The sequence below is a fragment of the Amblyomma maculatum genome, chromosome 8 (assembly GCF_055883805.1).
Source record: "Amblyomma maculatum isolate TAMU_Amacu chromosome 8, ASM5588380v1, whole genome shotgun sequence".
In the NCBI taxonomy this organism is placed as follows: domain Eukaryota; kingdom Metazoa; phylum Arthropoda; class Arachnida; order Ixodida; family Ixodidae; genus Amblyomma; species Amblyomma maculatum.
The window spans coordinates 62,336,069-62,352,816 of NC_139351.1; the positions used below are offsets into that span (position 1 = coordinate 62,336,069).

The following is a 16,748-nucleotide window of genomic DNA, read 5'->3' on the forward strand; positions in this document are numbered from 1 at the left end:
AGGAAACAGGAAAAGCAAGTTCAGGCCATTGTGGTGTATGAGAGAGAGTCTCATGATTTAGCGACAAATTGAGCACTCGGGAGATGCTCAGCAGGTTGTACGAGGGCTAATTAGGCAGCGAGCTCTGCAGACACCCAAGGCACGCCAGGTTGACTGAGGGGGTTGCACGTGGGAGATTGCAGGGCTTGCAGCGTTCGTGTACATGACTGGTATACATGAAATTCTGTGCCCTTTTTACTTGTACCACACTCTGCATAGGCGCACCTACACAGGCTGACATACATGTCTGTGTATGACGTGTGCATGCATCAGTTTGCGGCATGTGATCACTCGTGTTAAAAGCAGGAAAATACAGACAGCTGCATGCCTTTGCATTGATTCCCATTTGAATACTGTTGGGCACTTCTGCCTGCAGTAGAATAGCAAGGCAAGCTACTGTGCATATTACGACATGCGTGTCCTTGAGTGACTTGTACCGTTTTACAGTGTTGCAACCAGTCACAAAACAAAAACATTTTTCTGGAGACTCATTTGCATTTCTTGGCAACGACAAGAATTGTACTAGATGTGAATTATCTGAGAACAACAAGTGTTACTTACCTTGTGTTAAGAACCCTAGGTGGTAGAAATTTCTGGAGCCCTCCACTATGGCATCTCTCATAGCGCGAGTCACTTTAGGATGTTAAAGCCCATGAACGTAAACATAAATGACGGTTTATTTATCACTGAAAAACGCAGTAATAGTGATCTGCTACTGTCATTTCAGCAAACCTGCCACAACTTTCCGCTGCATTTTGATTGGTGGCAGAATTTTATTTTTTCGGCTTTATTTTTTCTACAATTGCATAGTCGGGAGTGTTTGCACTTACTTCCAGGTGATACTGCTGACAAGGCAGCTTTCTGTGCGGCTAACTTCTCAGTGATAGACTGGTAAAGACCGGTGTGGTACAGACCTACATTTCACTGACCTGTAGTGACCACATTGAATGAACAAACAGATATGTTCGTTCATAAGAATGGGTTCTTTAGGGGCTTATTCCACAACCAGATGACACTGCAATGCATTGTTCTCTTTAGTTTTCTCTTTTCGCGGGGAGTTTTGTATACAGTTCGTGTATGCCAGGAGTGGCTTTTGAGTGGCCTGGTGTTAGATTTCTTGGAAGTCTGTGGTGCTGTCCATAATTGCTCCTGACAGCCTTGTATAGATGAAAACTAGAGATTAGCACTTATTATTACATCATGGGACGTGGCAAGCATTCATTTTGCCTGGGCTCCATTAGCCAGCAACACTCAATTCATGTGCAAAGTTCTAGAGCCAATTGTGGGGCGTACACGAAATGGTCAGTCTCCCTAATGTGGGAGGGGGTGGACTTGTGAACTTTGGTGGCGAAATTCACAACATTGGTGGTGTTCACTGTAGAGGCTTTATGCTTAACAGGGAAAGTGTCACCAGTGTGAAATATTGCTTGGTCACGAGCTGGAACTTGAGTTGTGAAGGCCTAGTTGGTGCGTATACGATGCTTGTGAATATGTGCTTTACGGCATGAACATTCTTTTCTTGGAAGGAATATATAGACTCATGTAACGAAAACGTACAATTATCTACAAATTCATGACAGTTTACCACATTTATACATAGAGATGGGCCATGTGGTTATGCTGTTTATGCTAGCTTGCTCATGAAAGTCTCTCTCTGTGTGAAAATGGAAATTCGTGGCAGTCAAGCTACTGCCCTGTGGTATTTTTCTCTGCTGTGATGTACAGTCTTTGTCAAAATATACAGCTCAAGGGGTTTGCTCCTAAGCCCTGTAAAGGGGCTCCTGGAAGCAGTACTGAAATATATAGGTAAGCTGTAGCACGGCCGCTCGATGGAAGCACCCTGGGTGCGGCCTGCTGCGTCGCGCCGCCGTCAATGGGCAAGCGCGTCCTTGGGGAGTTTACAGTTGCGCCCGCTATTTCTGCTGAGGACGCCACTGTTCGGGGACACGTCACCGCCGGGGTCGCCGGCACTGAGCGCGCGGTTTGCTTCCTTTCTGGGCGCGTTCGCCTTGCGTCTGCGTGGTAAACGCAAACTTTTTTGTGTGCGTGTGTGCAAGCACGTTAACGTTGAGACTGAATGCGTTTGTTTTTTAAGGCGAAAGCCGTTCAGGCTCATGGAGCGAAAATCTATGCGCAGAAGCTGTGCCTGTTACCTGTGCGTCGCATCTGTGCACTGGTGTGCCAGTCGCAAAAGTGGACGTTGATTAAGAATGAATATGATTGATGGTGATAGGCAATCAATAAAAGTTATAAATAGACATTGATATAGGTAATGACTAATGCTAATGACTAATAATGGTTAATAATTACTAAAATGATTTGTAATGACCAGTATATCAAATTACGACATGTAATGACCGCAATTGATTAGAAATTAGTAGAAGTGCTTAGCGATGTATGGTAATGACTATAATAGCTAGCATGACTAATCATTACTGTTAATGACTACGAAATGACCAATATGTGAAACGACGACATGTAATGACAACTGATTCTAAATGAGTAACCTGGTTAGTTATGAATGATAAGGGCTACAATGACTACGCAGGCAGACTCATCATGACTGAGAAACGACCAATATATCAAACGATGTCTTGAAATGACGAACTGTGGCAAACGATGAGAGGCAAATGATAGGAGAAGGGTAGGCTTTCGCTGTCCTGCACTTAAGAGACATCTAAGAGACCCTCTAATTTTATCCGCTGAGCTCGCTTCAGGCAAAGACAGCAGCGAGGAGTGGAAATGCACTCGCTTCCTCTGAAATGAAAGCGGCGCTGAAGTTAAAAAGTCCAGATGCTGAAGCATAATGCCCTATCAGCTGCCATTGAATTTGCTACAAGGGACAGCAGATTGGACTTGTTGGTGATTAATTATCGGTTAACCGTGCAAACAGTGTGACGGGAACACAGGAGAAGACGGCACAACCGCGCTAGTTGTGTCATCCTCTTTTCCTGTGCTCCCGACACGTTTAACCTATTTAGTTACCAGGGAGCTGGCCAGTGAACTAGGATTTTTAACGATGTGTTGTGAAGCAGATGAGCACGATTAGGTAGCACCAGAAGCTTTTCTCGCAGGTTATGGTGCAAGGACATATCAGAAAAATCTACGAAGGCTTTTTTTTTATATAAGCATGCAATTTGTTCTAAATTTTGCCGCGCTAGTCTGAGTGGCCTTGCAAGTAAAGGAGCCTGTGCATACAACATTTGTTTATACTGTTGAGACTGTTTGAGCCGATGCGATAAAATGAAAAGCCACGTTCCACAGAAAATCCGGCGCCCGCTCTGTCGGCGGAAAGTCGGAAAAAACCCTCTCTGGTAAGAGGCACTTTAGTTGGTGATATGGCCAGACACCTTTGGTGCAATGAGAACACATGACACGTTGAATGTGGCAGGAGCTGCCAAATCAGAGAGAGTCAATAAGATGTAAGAGTGAAAGGGGAATTATTGAAAGCGGGACCCTTAGATCCCAAGTAAGGCACACTATACTCCTATAGGGCACGTTCGTACGGCTTCGGTAAAGAGGGGCTTTATATAGCTATGTGTAGAGTGCTATTTCATATAATGCGGTGGCTTAAGGTTGCATTCTAATGATATGCGACAGAGGCAGCAATTACGGGATACGGTGAATAAGCAGGTAGCAAAGTGCGGGCACTCTAACGAGGCTCCTCAAGGAGACTTAAGCACCCCAAGTTTTGTTTATCACTACCAGGTTGTTGCTTAATTTATGCGCTATTTGGTAATAGTTTTGAGGCGACATGTCAGTCGAGCAAGAGCCTGTTGCAGGAAATATCGTCAACTGGACCAGTTGCAGGTTAATGAAAACCAAGGACAATGGAGGCTTGATGTACCCCACAAAGGAAGTAATCAAGCTTTGTCAGCTTATGAGCACCTTCATTAACAGGATGATGAAATCTGAAGAGGCCCGATGTAGCAAGCTGTGTAAACTTTTGGTTTCATCATTGTTTTCTCACTGTACACAGTACCTGCAGCTAATCTATAAAAACAATGATCGTGCCCAAGCTAAGGCGCTATGCAAGATATTGATACGTGGCAAGGTTAGTGCACGAAGGTTAGTCCAGGATGACGCAGCACACAAAGCACAGAATCACAGCAGCGTTAACCTTCTTCTAGCACTAAACGTTGCTGCCACTTTGTCGTCTTCTGTGTCACTCCTTCTAATCGTTGTCTTCTTTAACGTCCAGCGATGCAGGGCATATATGTCACATTACCCCCCCACGAAAAGCACAGTCCCGGTGCGCACTAGGACGAACTACTGGAGGGGTAGTACTGCTTCATTCTGGCGACATGAACAATCTCGGTGTGTGCATAGAGGACTGTCGCAGCGGATGTACAGGGGCGACTTCACATGTCACAGGAGTGACTGGCCGTAAAACATGGTAGGGTCCTGCGTAGCGTGGCGAGAGCTTCTCACACAGCCCAACTTTACGAGCGGGAGTCCAGAGCAAGACGAGAGAGCCCGGAGAGTAGTGGACATCCCGGTGGCGAGAATCATGGCGCCGTTTTTGAGAATTTTGGGAGGAGGCCAGTCGTCGGCGAGCAATAACACGGGCTGCGTCAGCTTGGGAGATGGCGTCACGAACGTAGCAACTGGCATTAGCGGTGGGAGGCAATACGCTGTCAAATGGAAGGGGAGGGCCGCGGCCGTATAGAAGATAAAACGGTGAGTAGCCCGTTGTGTCGTGACAAGAGGAATTGTACGCGAACGTTACAAACGGCAAATTAATATCCCAGTCACGGTGATCATCCGAGACAATATCGTTAAGTTGCTGCCCCCACTGATAGCGAGCTGGGCTGGAAATGTCAACTCAACAGTGGAGCGATGTTTATGGCTATGGCATAAACCTCTCTCAAGAAAGGTTTTCCGTCTGCGATTGGTAATTTTCTTCCTTTTTTTTGTGTGGCCATTAAATAAGCGTACTCGGCCGCTCACTGAATCTCGGCTACAGTTGTGCTCTGACGCGTGAACATTCTTGTGATCACAGCTAAGAGTTTCACAACAGCAGCACTCGCTGCGCGTTCTTCCATTGAAAATTACGAACCAGCAAAATTGTATGGGTTTGCGAGCAGCCAATAAAAATAGTAATAAAACCTTTCGGTGCATATACGTAGCACCTTGAGGCAGACTGGTTCTATCAAGTGCGCTTACTTTGTCCGGTCATGCAAAATGCGGGAAGCCATGACGCATAGCGTTCTGGCGTACAAAGTTTAATGTCTCCAACTGAGCAGAAGATCCCAGGTTATCATCTAGATCTAACCTAATAAACATCTTCATATTTCCACTGTAAAATTGTCACAATGAGATAGAAAGGTTGGTTACATGTCGCATTTTCACAGAGGTTGCTCATAGTAGGACATTTTTTTATTGGATAGCGCTGGTAGCTTAGAACAGGTTGACGTCAATTTGTGTATAAAAGCTGTATGCAGGAATGAGTAAATGGTATGAAAATGACACACGGAATTCGCGACATAGTTAATTAAGTGGTTATTCATTAGGCTACCATGGCAGCTGAACAGCTTCGAATTGTTCACAGTTGGGCCACATTTTAATGTGACGAACAACTGGATCCGAATGCAACATCATGGTAATGCGAGCACTCCAATCGATTGAACCACCGTCACTATAAGTTTTTCGGGGTACACTCCAGTATACATCCTTGCCGAGCAAGTGCTAAGTGCTGACATTGTCACACTAGACATGACAGTATATACTAATTCTTGCTGCCAAATTGTGTGAAGCGGAGCTCTTATATCCTTAAAATAAAAGGCTTCTACCACGCCGACGCCTCCCTCAAAGCGCAGCCAAGGCGCAGCTCTCCGCGTGCGGCTGTCCCCGAACGGTGGCGCCGCGGCGGTGGTGACTGGAAGTAGGCGCCTCCCGCCAGTTTCGGGCGACGTAGCAGGCCGCACCTAGTGCGCTTCCATCAGGCGGACGTGGCTGTAGGCTAGAGAAGAGTGAGGACGAGATGTGTCCCTTGCTAGATTTTCAATGCTGGAGATGCACAACAAGCCCCACAGGGCTTGAAAGTAAAACCCCTGGGTCATCTATATATTTTTGACAAAGACTATACATGCCTGAAAGACTTAGTAAACAGTTGTCGCTTGTCAGTTTGTACTATGTGGGCCCATTCATTTGCTCAGTATTTAAGCTTCATTTACAAATTTTCACTCCGAAAATGCTCTGGACCAAATTTTACTACAACTTTAGTCTGGTTTAAGCAGTGGTCTCTTGTAACCTTCTCTTGAATATTGTATGGTCGCTTGGACATCGTTGCTGATCCCAAGGAACAGTGCTTGTTAGGAAATGTATGTTCCCGCTCCTGCTTGGACTGTGTAAAATAAATGCGACCTGTTACAACTAAACCATGTATTTAAAATCGGACCAAATAAATAATAATAGTAATTAAATCCAGCTGTTTTATGGGATTCGTTGTCTCCCATGTTGACTGTGTTGTAAAAACTTGCATATCATTGTGTACAAAGAGTCACAAAAGTGATTATCCATTCTATAAAACATTCGACACGTGCAGGCATTGTCAACAAGATACAGCTTCCCAGGTTTTTTTATCACACATATGTTGCGATAGGACTCTGCTCAGCAGCAAGTTGTATGGCTGTGTATGTTTCCTATCCTGCTTGGACCATTTTGGTCCATAGTATTGTGTTAATTAAATGCGACCCGTTACAACTAAACCATGTATTTAAAATCAGACCAAATAAACAATAATAGTAATTAAATCTGGCTGTTTTATGAGATCCGTTGTCTCCCGTGTCGACTGTGTTGTAAAAACTTGCGCATCGTTGGGTACAAAGAGTCACAAAAGTGATTATCCATTCCATAAAGCATTCGACACGTGCAGGCATTGTCAACAAGATACAGCTTCCCAGGCTTTTTTATCACACATATGTAGTGACAGGACTGCTCAGCAGCAAGTTGTATGGCTGTGTATTTTTCACAGAGTCTGTAATCCTGAAATGATTTCAGCACGACAGCGCATGAATTTCAACATCAACTCAATATATAGATTTGTAGACAAAATGAGCTCATTGGCTCATGAGCTGGACTGATGAAAAAATTGCAGGTTTGCACTTAGCTTCGCCAGTGGGGTGACATTCCCATAGAAGCAATAGAGTGAAAAATCGCTGGCGACACTAGCGGCTGCAGTTTTTTCAGCGGTAAACACTCGGATCGCTAAAATGCATTCGTGCCCACCTGAGTAGAATAAGGTATATAATACATTAAATTGCTATATTTTGCCATTACTAGCACTTAAAAAATTATTAGCAATGTGTACGACCGGTGAAAACCTCATATTTTACCGACAATTGAAATGCATTGATGTTCGCTCAAAACTGCGCAAGCCACTCTTGCTGCAACAAGCCAGTCCAATTTATTATGGCAGCGGGCGCGTTGGGAGCGCCTACCGCTCATGTACCGCTGCTGCCTGTTTTTTTGGTACCTTTTGCCGCGTGCTGCTCTCACTCAGCGCTTCCATATATTTTGTTGAGCACCCACATCTCGTGCGTTTTGGTTCTCTTGTAGCACCTCAGGCACGTTAGTAAAACTGTAGCATTATGTGCCTGAGTGCGCAGCGCGCCCGTAAAAGTGGTCGCATGCTAGCTAGGCAGCAGCACAAAATATTTGGCATGAATTGCATACTTTATTCAAACAAAACATCAGTCTCGCCATTGCAGGTACAAAAATGACGCGTTTGCTCATGAGTATCATGACGGCAGTGGCTTAACTTATCTACATTCACAGTGAAGAAACCTGACCTGACGAAACTGCAGCACGATGGCATTTTCACTGTAATCGTGTTTATAAATTCATTAAAGAAGCATACCAAAATACTTGCCTAACGATAGCACAATAAGGCATTCCTTGTTCCTTTGTAGCGGCTTCAAGTAGCAACTGCCACCGGCCTAACATAGCTGACATTGTCACCGTCGGTTGTATCGGTTTTGCTAATGTTTTAGATGAAGTGCAAAAAATACCTCTGGTAAGCAGGAACTGTAGAACTCTCACAATCCTTAGTAGCCGGTTCTGTCGCATAGCTTCTTTACACAATACTAACTCTTGAAGTTGCTTCTTTTTATTTCTCACTTTCAAAAAAACTTCCTAACGGCACGCGGTACTTGTGGTGGCTGCCCGCGCCTGCCGCCACTCTCTTCGCGAAGATTCAAATGGATGGGAGGGGGTGTATGTCACGTGTGCAAATAATAGTTTCGCAACTAAATGCTTTCAACGGCATGTGTCTCGTTTCGAAATTAACCTGTGAACATAAATGTATTGTGCCTCATGCTTTTGTAGGTTTGGAAATTATAGTTAGGCCCAGCGCAACCTGCGTTTTGCCTCTGCCACCAGTGCGCTGGCATCGTTCCGACGGTGGCGGCTCCTATAGCGCGGACGCGGAACTCGCAACATGCCACTGTCCTGGCTTCGCTTAAGAGCTTAATGACTGAAGTTTTTCCTCCTTCTTCTCTTCTTCTTCTATCATGCATGTTTGTGTACTTGTTATAGTTTTATTACTTTCTTTTCTTTGGCTTCATTGTAAGAACCTATTGCCACTTCCTTACCGGAAAAATTATGTTGACGTCAGAACCTATTCAGGATGTCTAGCAACCAGGAAAACTAGAGAAATCGGTAATTGTCAGGAAAATTTTATACAGCGGGAAAAATCAGTGAAATGTCAGGGAAATGACCAAAAATTTCCTCAAGTCAGGGAAAACGGCACAATATATTCTGCAGTGCATTTTTATTTTAAGCTGGCGCACAGCAAGTATGTTATTCGTGCAAATTTTTTTGTTTTGTGTGTATGTGTTGCCTCGCCAGCGCGCGGCCTCCATGGCAGCCGCGCTGCAAGGGTAGGCGCAAAGCGATCGTTGAACTGTGCTGCTGTTGTCAAGCACGCGTGCGCAGCCATGTTGGATTGAATTTTCTCGGCTTTTTGCGGGGTGGGCGGCTCGTGTGCTCTGAGGCTGGCATCAGCGCTCAGCAAACTTTTGACATTGTTAACAATAAGTCTTTACACTAATGTAAATTGCAGAATGTGATTAATAAATAGCTTTTTGTTTTGAGTTATTCATCTATGCTCATTATCAGCAGCTACATTTTTGAGCCTCTTCACTCATCAGGGAATTTGAACTGAAATAATCAGGGAAAACCTGGAAAAGCAAGGGATTTTGGAAACTGGTTTGCTAGACACCCTGCCTATTGTGACATTTCACTGACACATCTTGCGGAATTTCACAGACACATTTTGCAGACGTGAGATATTCACTGCGAGGGGGCTAGAAAGGCTTTCGCTTTAAAATGAATACCATGTCATGTTTCTAGTAATACGTATTATGGTGCTAGTTGGTTCGTGCTCGTAGTTATTTAAGCACGAAAAAAAAGGTGACGCAAGAGACGAGAAAAACCCTCCCTTAATTTTTTTCTAAGCTTGGAATCACCCTGCCATTCTGTTTAGCAGGGATGTAAAATGTATCTGGAGTCAATGACTTTGTGAAAACTGCTCTAGATGGGTTGAAAAAAGGTTGAAAAGTCACGTGCACAATCGTAGATGCCATGTTGCAAAGGAATAATGTTGACAACATATGTGCAGAGCCATCGAGGCGGCCTGTCAAGCACTGTTGCTGGGTTTACATGACTCGAGAACGCTTCATCCTGAGACTGTGACATCTTGCATTTGAAATGAAGCCCGTTCAGCCAATTGCAAAGAACAGTGGCCGCCCTGCCCCTGCGGCGCCTACCTTCAGCCAGCAGGCAGCTCCGAACTTTCAGTTTGTGTCTACAGGTAAGAGGAACCAGAATTGGAAAGGAAACTTTTTGCCACGTTGTTGCCACAAGCATTTTGTGGCCAGATGCCGTTTCTTCTGGATCAGTCTTTCTGGTTTAAAATTGTAAATTTCATTGGAAGAGAAAGGGAAAAAGTGCGTGATAAACTGATGAGCAGAGTCTTGGAAGATGAGCTGTCACAGAGGCCTGGCATGCGTTCAATTCAGATTGGAAAAATAGTAGGCAGAGCAAAACTTTGACATAGACTTAGTAGTTCCAGGGTTCGTAGCGGTCCTTGAAACCCTTGTTTTTTAGGAACTCATATTGAAGGCCATGAAAACTCTTGTAAACATAGAGGTTCTTGAAAGTCCTTGACTTTTACACTCGGCTACACTTAGCAGCTTGGCTGAGCGTCTGTCCATATTGAAAAGTTGAATCCAATTTGATTGGTATCAGTATAAGTGGCTGCTTGATTTCTCACTACACTCACTCAATCTGCTAAGCCTCTCTCTTACTATTTGACGGACTATTTGACAGGCATTCCAGTAGTTTGGACATGGTTTTTGCAGTCTCTTGAATTTCCATGCTTGATGCGTAAACATCTGGGGAGTAGTTAAACTATGCTCGCTCAATCTGCTAAGTCTCATTATTGTATGGGTTTTTTGACATGTATTCCAGGATGTTGGACATGGTTTTTGCAGTTTCTTGAAATTCCGTGCTTCATGCATAAACATCTTGGGAGTAGTCAAGGCTCTCCTTATTTTAAGCCTAGGGCAGACTACTGTTAAAAGGGTATTTACTATTAGTGCTAATTTCCAATTCTTCATAAAAGGTACAAAATTTCCCACATGTCTCAGAGAATTGTGTGTGATACTGTAAAGAATGCTGGCAGGGTTCTTAAATGCAATTACGAAGGAGCTGCATGATTATGTTTTAGCTGCATGGCACCGTTACCAAATTTACCTTAAGAAACAAAAAAAAAAAGCAAGCTCAGCAGTCAAAGCAGTTGCTAACTTGACATTTACTCACAGCTGCGCTGAAAAAGCTGATGCCACAAATGACTTCGCATATAATATGAAACCAAACAGCCCTAGGAAGACTGCAGAAGAAACAATGCAGGAGCTTCAAGCATTGACTTTGAAATAGCAGAAAAAGTTCCATGAGCTTTCTTGGCATATTTTTTCAGCAGCCTGTAACTAAATGCAGTTTATTATTAGCAGCAAGTACGTGCGATCACCTGTACTGTGATACTAAACAAGGGCTGAGAAAGTGCAAAAGAACTGAAATGTGCCATGTTTTAATTACCGGTACGTTTCAAGGTGATGTATGCCTTATTTCATTTTTTCGTTTCAATAAAAATTGGGGATCTTGCTGTTGAAGGCATTATTTTCTGTCCAAACTACTAAACGCCACACCACTTGGAGTCTTGAAATCACTGTCAGGGCCTTGAAAGTCCTTGAAAACCCTTGAATTTTCCCCCCTTAAATCAGCTATGAACCTTACACCGTTCATATTGATGAAAAATTTAATCTCTTTTATTCTTTGCAGTGCTTAGCATGGCATGACGGTACCAGTGTGTGCTTTTGAAGTGTGACAGGGCAAGCAGAGCAAGGCTGATGGTTTTCAAAGGGAAAGCGGTGGCTGATTTATAGATCACTCTTGGAAGGGCATTTGGGTGGTCCCATTTGAACTATGTATTTGCAGGACTTTATTGGCAGAAAAGAAATGGGTGTTCGCGTGGTTTCCCTCTTGAAATTTTTTGCTTGTGGGGGAAACTTCCCATACCTCTATTCCTTAAATCTACCGCTGCACCGAAGCAGTTTGCGCCAAGGGTAAGAAAAATGAAAGACTGATAGGTGTTGAGCCACCCATCGTCCTGCCACAACAATTTTTGACCTAGCTTGTGTAGTACTAGAGGTATCAGCGATTAAAACTAGCCTTCCTTCCTTTCTCTTAACTCCTACACTAGAACAAGCAAGAAAAGAAATATATTACAGGCAGGGACCGAGGTACGCCTAAGAAAATGTTACCAGGCATGAATGTTTGCTTTCTTTTGGCCACTCATGTCCCCATGATGGTGTGAATAATGTGTCATCGCCTCCAGATAGCCATGTTCCCAATCTCCTTTACCAGCTTCATCTATGAATGGTGTTGGGGTTTTGACACACCAATGACAACACATCACAAAGTGGCTTGCTTGGATTTCTGTGAGAGATTGGCACCGGATGTTTCTACGAGGCTTGGGAATGGGAACTTAAACTTGTTTTGAAGTTATTTTCGTATTTTTGAGGACTTGTGTGAGACGTGAATACCAGTGGCCTTTGCTCTACATAATTTTAAGTTATAATTGCAACTGAAAAGGTATTTCAGTGGTCCTACGGTGAAGGGACACGAAAGAGAAATGTGTGCTTAGGCAAGATTGACACGTGAGTGTGTGAGCTGGACTTCTCATGAGGCCTATAATATTTTCAGTTTTTCAATTTGCACTCAGAGTGCCCAACATGAGCATGACAGGGGACTAAAAGAAATTTGGGGACACTTACACTAAAGATTTGCTTTTAAGGGTGTGACATGACAGTATTGATGGCTCTTGTATGTGGCTCTCTTTGTAGATTTTAATTTGTGCACATCGTTGCTCACTTAATCACTAATATCTCAATTTTACCTCTTATTTCACCTATAAGCATATAGTGGTGAGCTGCCACGTTGTGTGCAGAGGAACTTGACAAATTATGTACAAAGTCCCGCCTGCTTTAACTAAGACTTAGAATGTGCGTGCGCTACCTAGAGGCAGCTTGTCTGATTCGTGATGCAAGGACTCTGGAGGATTTGATTCCCATCTCGTTTTGTCATCTAGAGAAGCTGTTCCAGTTGGCAGCTCTTGCCAGCTCAGGTCATGTCTGGTGGTCTCGTGTTGCCATACTAGTACGCCGAGCTGACGAATCAGTGCTTGGATATGTCAGCCGCCTACAACCACCTGCCGGCGGCATGCTCGTGATTTTTCATTCACAGTGCCAATAATGACGATGGCAACATTTGCATTTTCTGCAAAATGAGAGCTCACGTGTTAAAGCGGACACTCATTTTTTTTTCTCGTTTGCCTGTTAACCGTGCAGCATGCTCCTGTCAGGCCTTCTGGGACTTGCTGCATTGGTGGTTGTGTGTAGCAGCACTTCATTTGCTACAGAAATGCCTTGGGCTAATTTAAACAAAGCCACAGAAAGATTTTTTGTGTACAGTTGCGTTAAATGGTTACATCATGAGTGTAGTCAGACCTGTGAGTGCTTTCAACATTAGTCACGAGAGACAGTTTCATTCATTAAAGAGACTATGAAATGTCTGAGATGAGGTAAGGCAAATCAGTTGAGAGATAGGTACTTCCTCACAAGTCAATTCATCGCAAGAATTTTTCAGCTAGCTTCTTAAACACCGGAGATATCGGAAAAATGGTGCTCCTCCTCTCCCCCATAAACTCAACACTCGGAGACACCAGAAAAAAACGAAGAAAACAGCCCGGGAACTCTGCCCCGCCCGTGAAACGTCATTGGGTGATGCTCGGTTCGCAAACTTCCGGTTGTCGCGCCTGTTTTCTCGAGTGTCACCCACACATTCAGCGGTCTCTGTCTTTCTCTTCTTGTCTGCGTTCGCATAGCTTTCAACCTTGTCTCGTGACTTCTTCGGCCACCGGTTTCTTCAGTTTCTTGACCTTTTAGAATTGTGTGTGACAGCAGCTCGAACGACCCGGGTGGTTCGTGAGTGCATGCCTGCAGGTGGGTAGGCTGCTGTTCACACACACCGACGGCCGCCGTGGAGGAGCACTTTCCTTCATATCCCTGTCCCATTCAGCGCAAATTAGCGTGCACTCCTGCCGAGTACGGCTTTCTACAAGACCCCTTTCTTCTCTCGCACTGCCGGTCTATCTCTGGTGTCAGTAGCTTTGGTACCGTCCGCTACTGTTTGACCAACGGCGGCCCGTCTTCTCGATGAGTTGACATGATAGCAACGACTGCATGGATGCTGGCAGACAAGCGTGCGAGTTCCACGTGTGCGAACATGTCGTTTTTAGCCAGGAACGTCTTCATGATGGTCGGCGAAAGGCATATCTTGTGGTGCATAACAAATGGAATGTACACGTAACATTGGCGAGAGCACGGAATGATGATCACTACAAAGTTTGGATATCGGATTACAGATGAGTACGAATTATTCATCTGCGAATCTTAAGAAATGAGATTAACAAGAGGGGTAGTGTAGTGGAGTGTTGTTTTTTTTTCAAGTCCTTTCACGCATTGTTTTGGAAGTGCCAATGCGTAATGTACACGCACATTTTATCTCGTGTACACATCGTTCGAGCCAGAATCAGCGCCACAAAACATCAACAAAGCGGCTCGGCACATGCAGGTCGGCAGCGCAGGTTGTCGCCGATTTCCGCAGCTACATGCAATAATAGCGCACAGGAGCACGCGAGCGGCTATGCTAGAAAGGCAGCGAAACGGCCGATTCTAAAACGCTGTCCACCGTGACTTCGATGCCAAACAACCAAGGCCTAGTGACGACCAGGGAGCAGTGCGCGACTGGAGTGCCGTCGGCCTCAGTGCTTGTGGATGGCATCTCTGCTCTAACCTGGCAGCATCCGGTGCTGCACTTAACCAGTGTAAATTTGTGTACTTTTGCGATGTAGCTGAGGGCAGACCTTTTTTGACGCACATTCCATTTAATTATTAACACGCTGCACAAATGGTTGATGCTACAAAAATGATACGGGACTACAGTACGCTGTTACTGCACCATCGGTCGGTACACAAAGGTTGACACGGCCTATTTCATGTGCTGCTTCTGAAATATGACCTGAAGCAGAAGTGTACAATTGGTACGATGTTGAATCGAACCAGCTCGGACTCTTTTCACTTTCCGGCGCTGCTGCGCACTTTCAATCCGACGCCACCACCTTCTCTGTTAACATCGCGAACCGAAGCGCCAAGCTTAGGGGTTCGCGCATGCAGTGCATGCAGCACACGAGCAGATGACTTTCGTAGCTATTCGAAGTGCATCCGTGACGTAGTGGCCATTGCAGCTGCACCAAATGGCAGCCTGTTGTGACCTGTCACTCTCGGTACTCGTGACGTAGGTACTCGTTGCAGAATAGTTCCAAATCTCACCGCCACGCAAGAACCGAGCAGCCCGCGAATTAAAAAAAATGCAGTTTTTAAAGTATAATAATAATTCGCTGCCTTTGCTCCAAGGAGTTGTACTTTGGGGGAACGCTCAGAAGCATTTGTCCTACACATTCATAACGTCTATCAGTGACCTTTCTAGCTATTTCATAGTCCCTTTAAGCCAGCAGTTTTAGCTATTCATACATAAGAACTCTGTGAATGCTGTATTATTTTATTTGATTGCTGCCGCCCCACTGTTGTTCACTGTTTGTAAATCTGAACTTGTGGTGTCCTTGCATTTGTACCTTTATTTGTAGTGCTTTTGATGTGATGCCAGTTTCCACCACTTGCTGCTTTAGTATAATTAGTGTGGAATGTTACTGCTGGGAGTGACTTAATTACCAGGATGACTCATGGTTTATGTGTGAAGTGGAAAAGGCATGGTTTGTGCATATATGAATAGCGTGCACACTGCTTGCTGAGATGCTTATTAGTCTGGGAATAGCGCAGCCTATTAGTGGAGGTGTGGTACATTCTATGTTTTGAGTTTTTCCTCTCTCCTTCTCACCCAGCCCCTCTTGAAATCAAATTGCCTTTCACGTTTAATGCGGTGTCGCCTGAGAGTACAGCAAAGCCAAAGCCACCTGCTGTGCCACATCTGGTAAGGAAATGCGCTATAAATTCTTGATATACTGTGCCTTCTGTAAGTTGCGATTGACATTGCATTTCCTGGAGTCACCTGCAGGGTTGGTCAATTGTGTGCGGAGACCGGAATAATCTCTTGGGAGACTGAAATGGAATTGAATTACAATATTCGCCACTGTGGTGGGATCGCAATGGAAGTAGAATTAAGTAAATGTCTCTGGCAGACCAGAACATTGATCAATGGTCTTTGAGTAGTTTGTTGTGTGTATGGTCAGTTAGAAGTTTCAGTGCGAAAGCATTTCTTGTTTCGTGAGTACAGGGACAGGAATTGTGAACACGGATTGTCAACAGAGCGTGTCCGTACGAACGGTCAGTAGAGGAAAAGACATTTCCGCAATTGGGTTTTGAATCCACCCCAGAACGAACTGATCAGCTCCCTTGTCCTAGGTACGAGAGCGCTATGCTTTCGCTGCAGCTGATCATGCCTCAGGTAAAACTGCGGCATGGTGTCGTGCCATGCAGTAAGCATTGTCATCCTCATAAAGTTCCAGCAGCACCACGCCTTCATTTAACCTAGGTAACTACAGCATGCACATGCGCCATCTGGCCGAATGTGTAGTGTCGGGCGAATCCACCAGGTGGCATGACAGAGCGTTAATTCTCTCACATTATGTGCCTGAGCAGATTTCAGTACACCCCTGGAATTTTCAAGCTCCTCCAGTGTGAACCGGGCATGTATAAAATGCATTTATTCACTGAGAAAATGCTTGTATAGGGCCTTTGTGGAAGCCTTGTGATTTAGTGGACAGCAAAAAAGGAAATTATTCGAAAGTCTCCAAAATAATGTTTTTCATTGCCAGCAGCATCAACGATTGTGCTCTTCTAGCTTCCAGATATGTAACGTTATTTGAAGGTCTGCCCTCACTGTTGTGTGTCCTAATTTATGTGTCTGTTTATATTGAAACTAATAGGAACAGTTTGATGAACGTTAATGCATGTTATTCTACTTCCTGAACTGAACTCAAGGCAGACTAAAGATTTATGCAACAGAATAATTAAGAAGGCCGGTGTGAAAAAATGCTAAGAAATACATCATTGTTATCTTAGATATCA

At 44.4% G+C, this 16,748-nt stretch overlaps 1 protein-coding gene across 1 annotated transcript in view; it reads left to right on the forward strand.

The window, feature by feature from the left end:
- Window positions 1-16,748, forward strand: part of LOC146181277 (BTB/POZ domain-containing protein 6-like) — a 34,045-nt gene that overhangs the window by 4,009 nt on the left and 13,288 nt on the right. Inside the window, exons 2-3 of the mRNA XM_084576331.1 lie at window positions 9,662-9,853; window positions 15,563-15,651. Of these exons, the coding sequence (XP_084432457.1) occupies window positions 9,751-9,853; window positions 15,563-15,651 (192 nt within the window). The 5' untranslated portion in view covers window positions 9,662-9,750. The remainder of the gene's footprint in view (window positions 1-9,661; window positions 9,854-15,562; window positions 15,652-16,748) is intronic.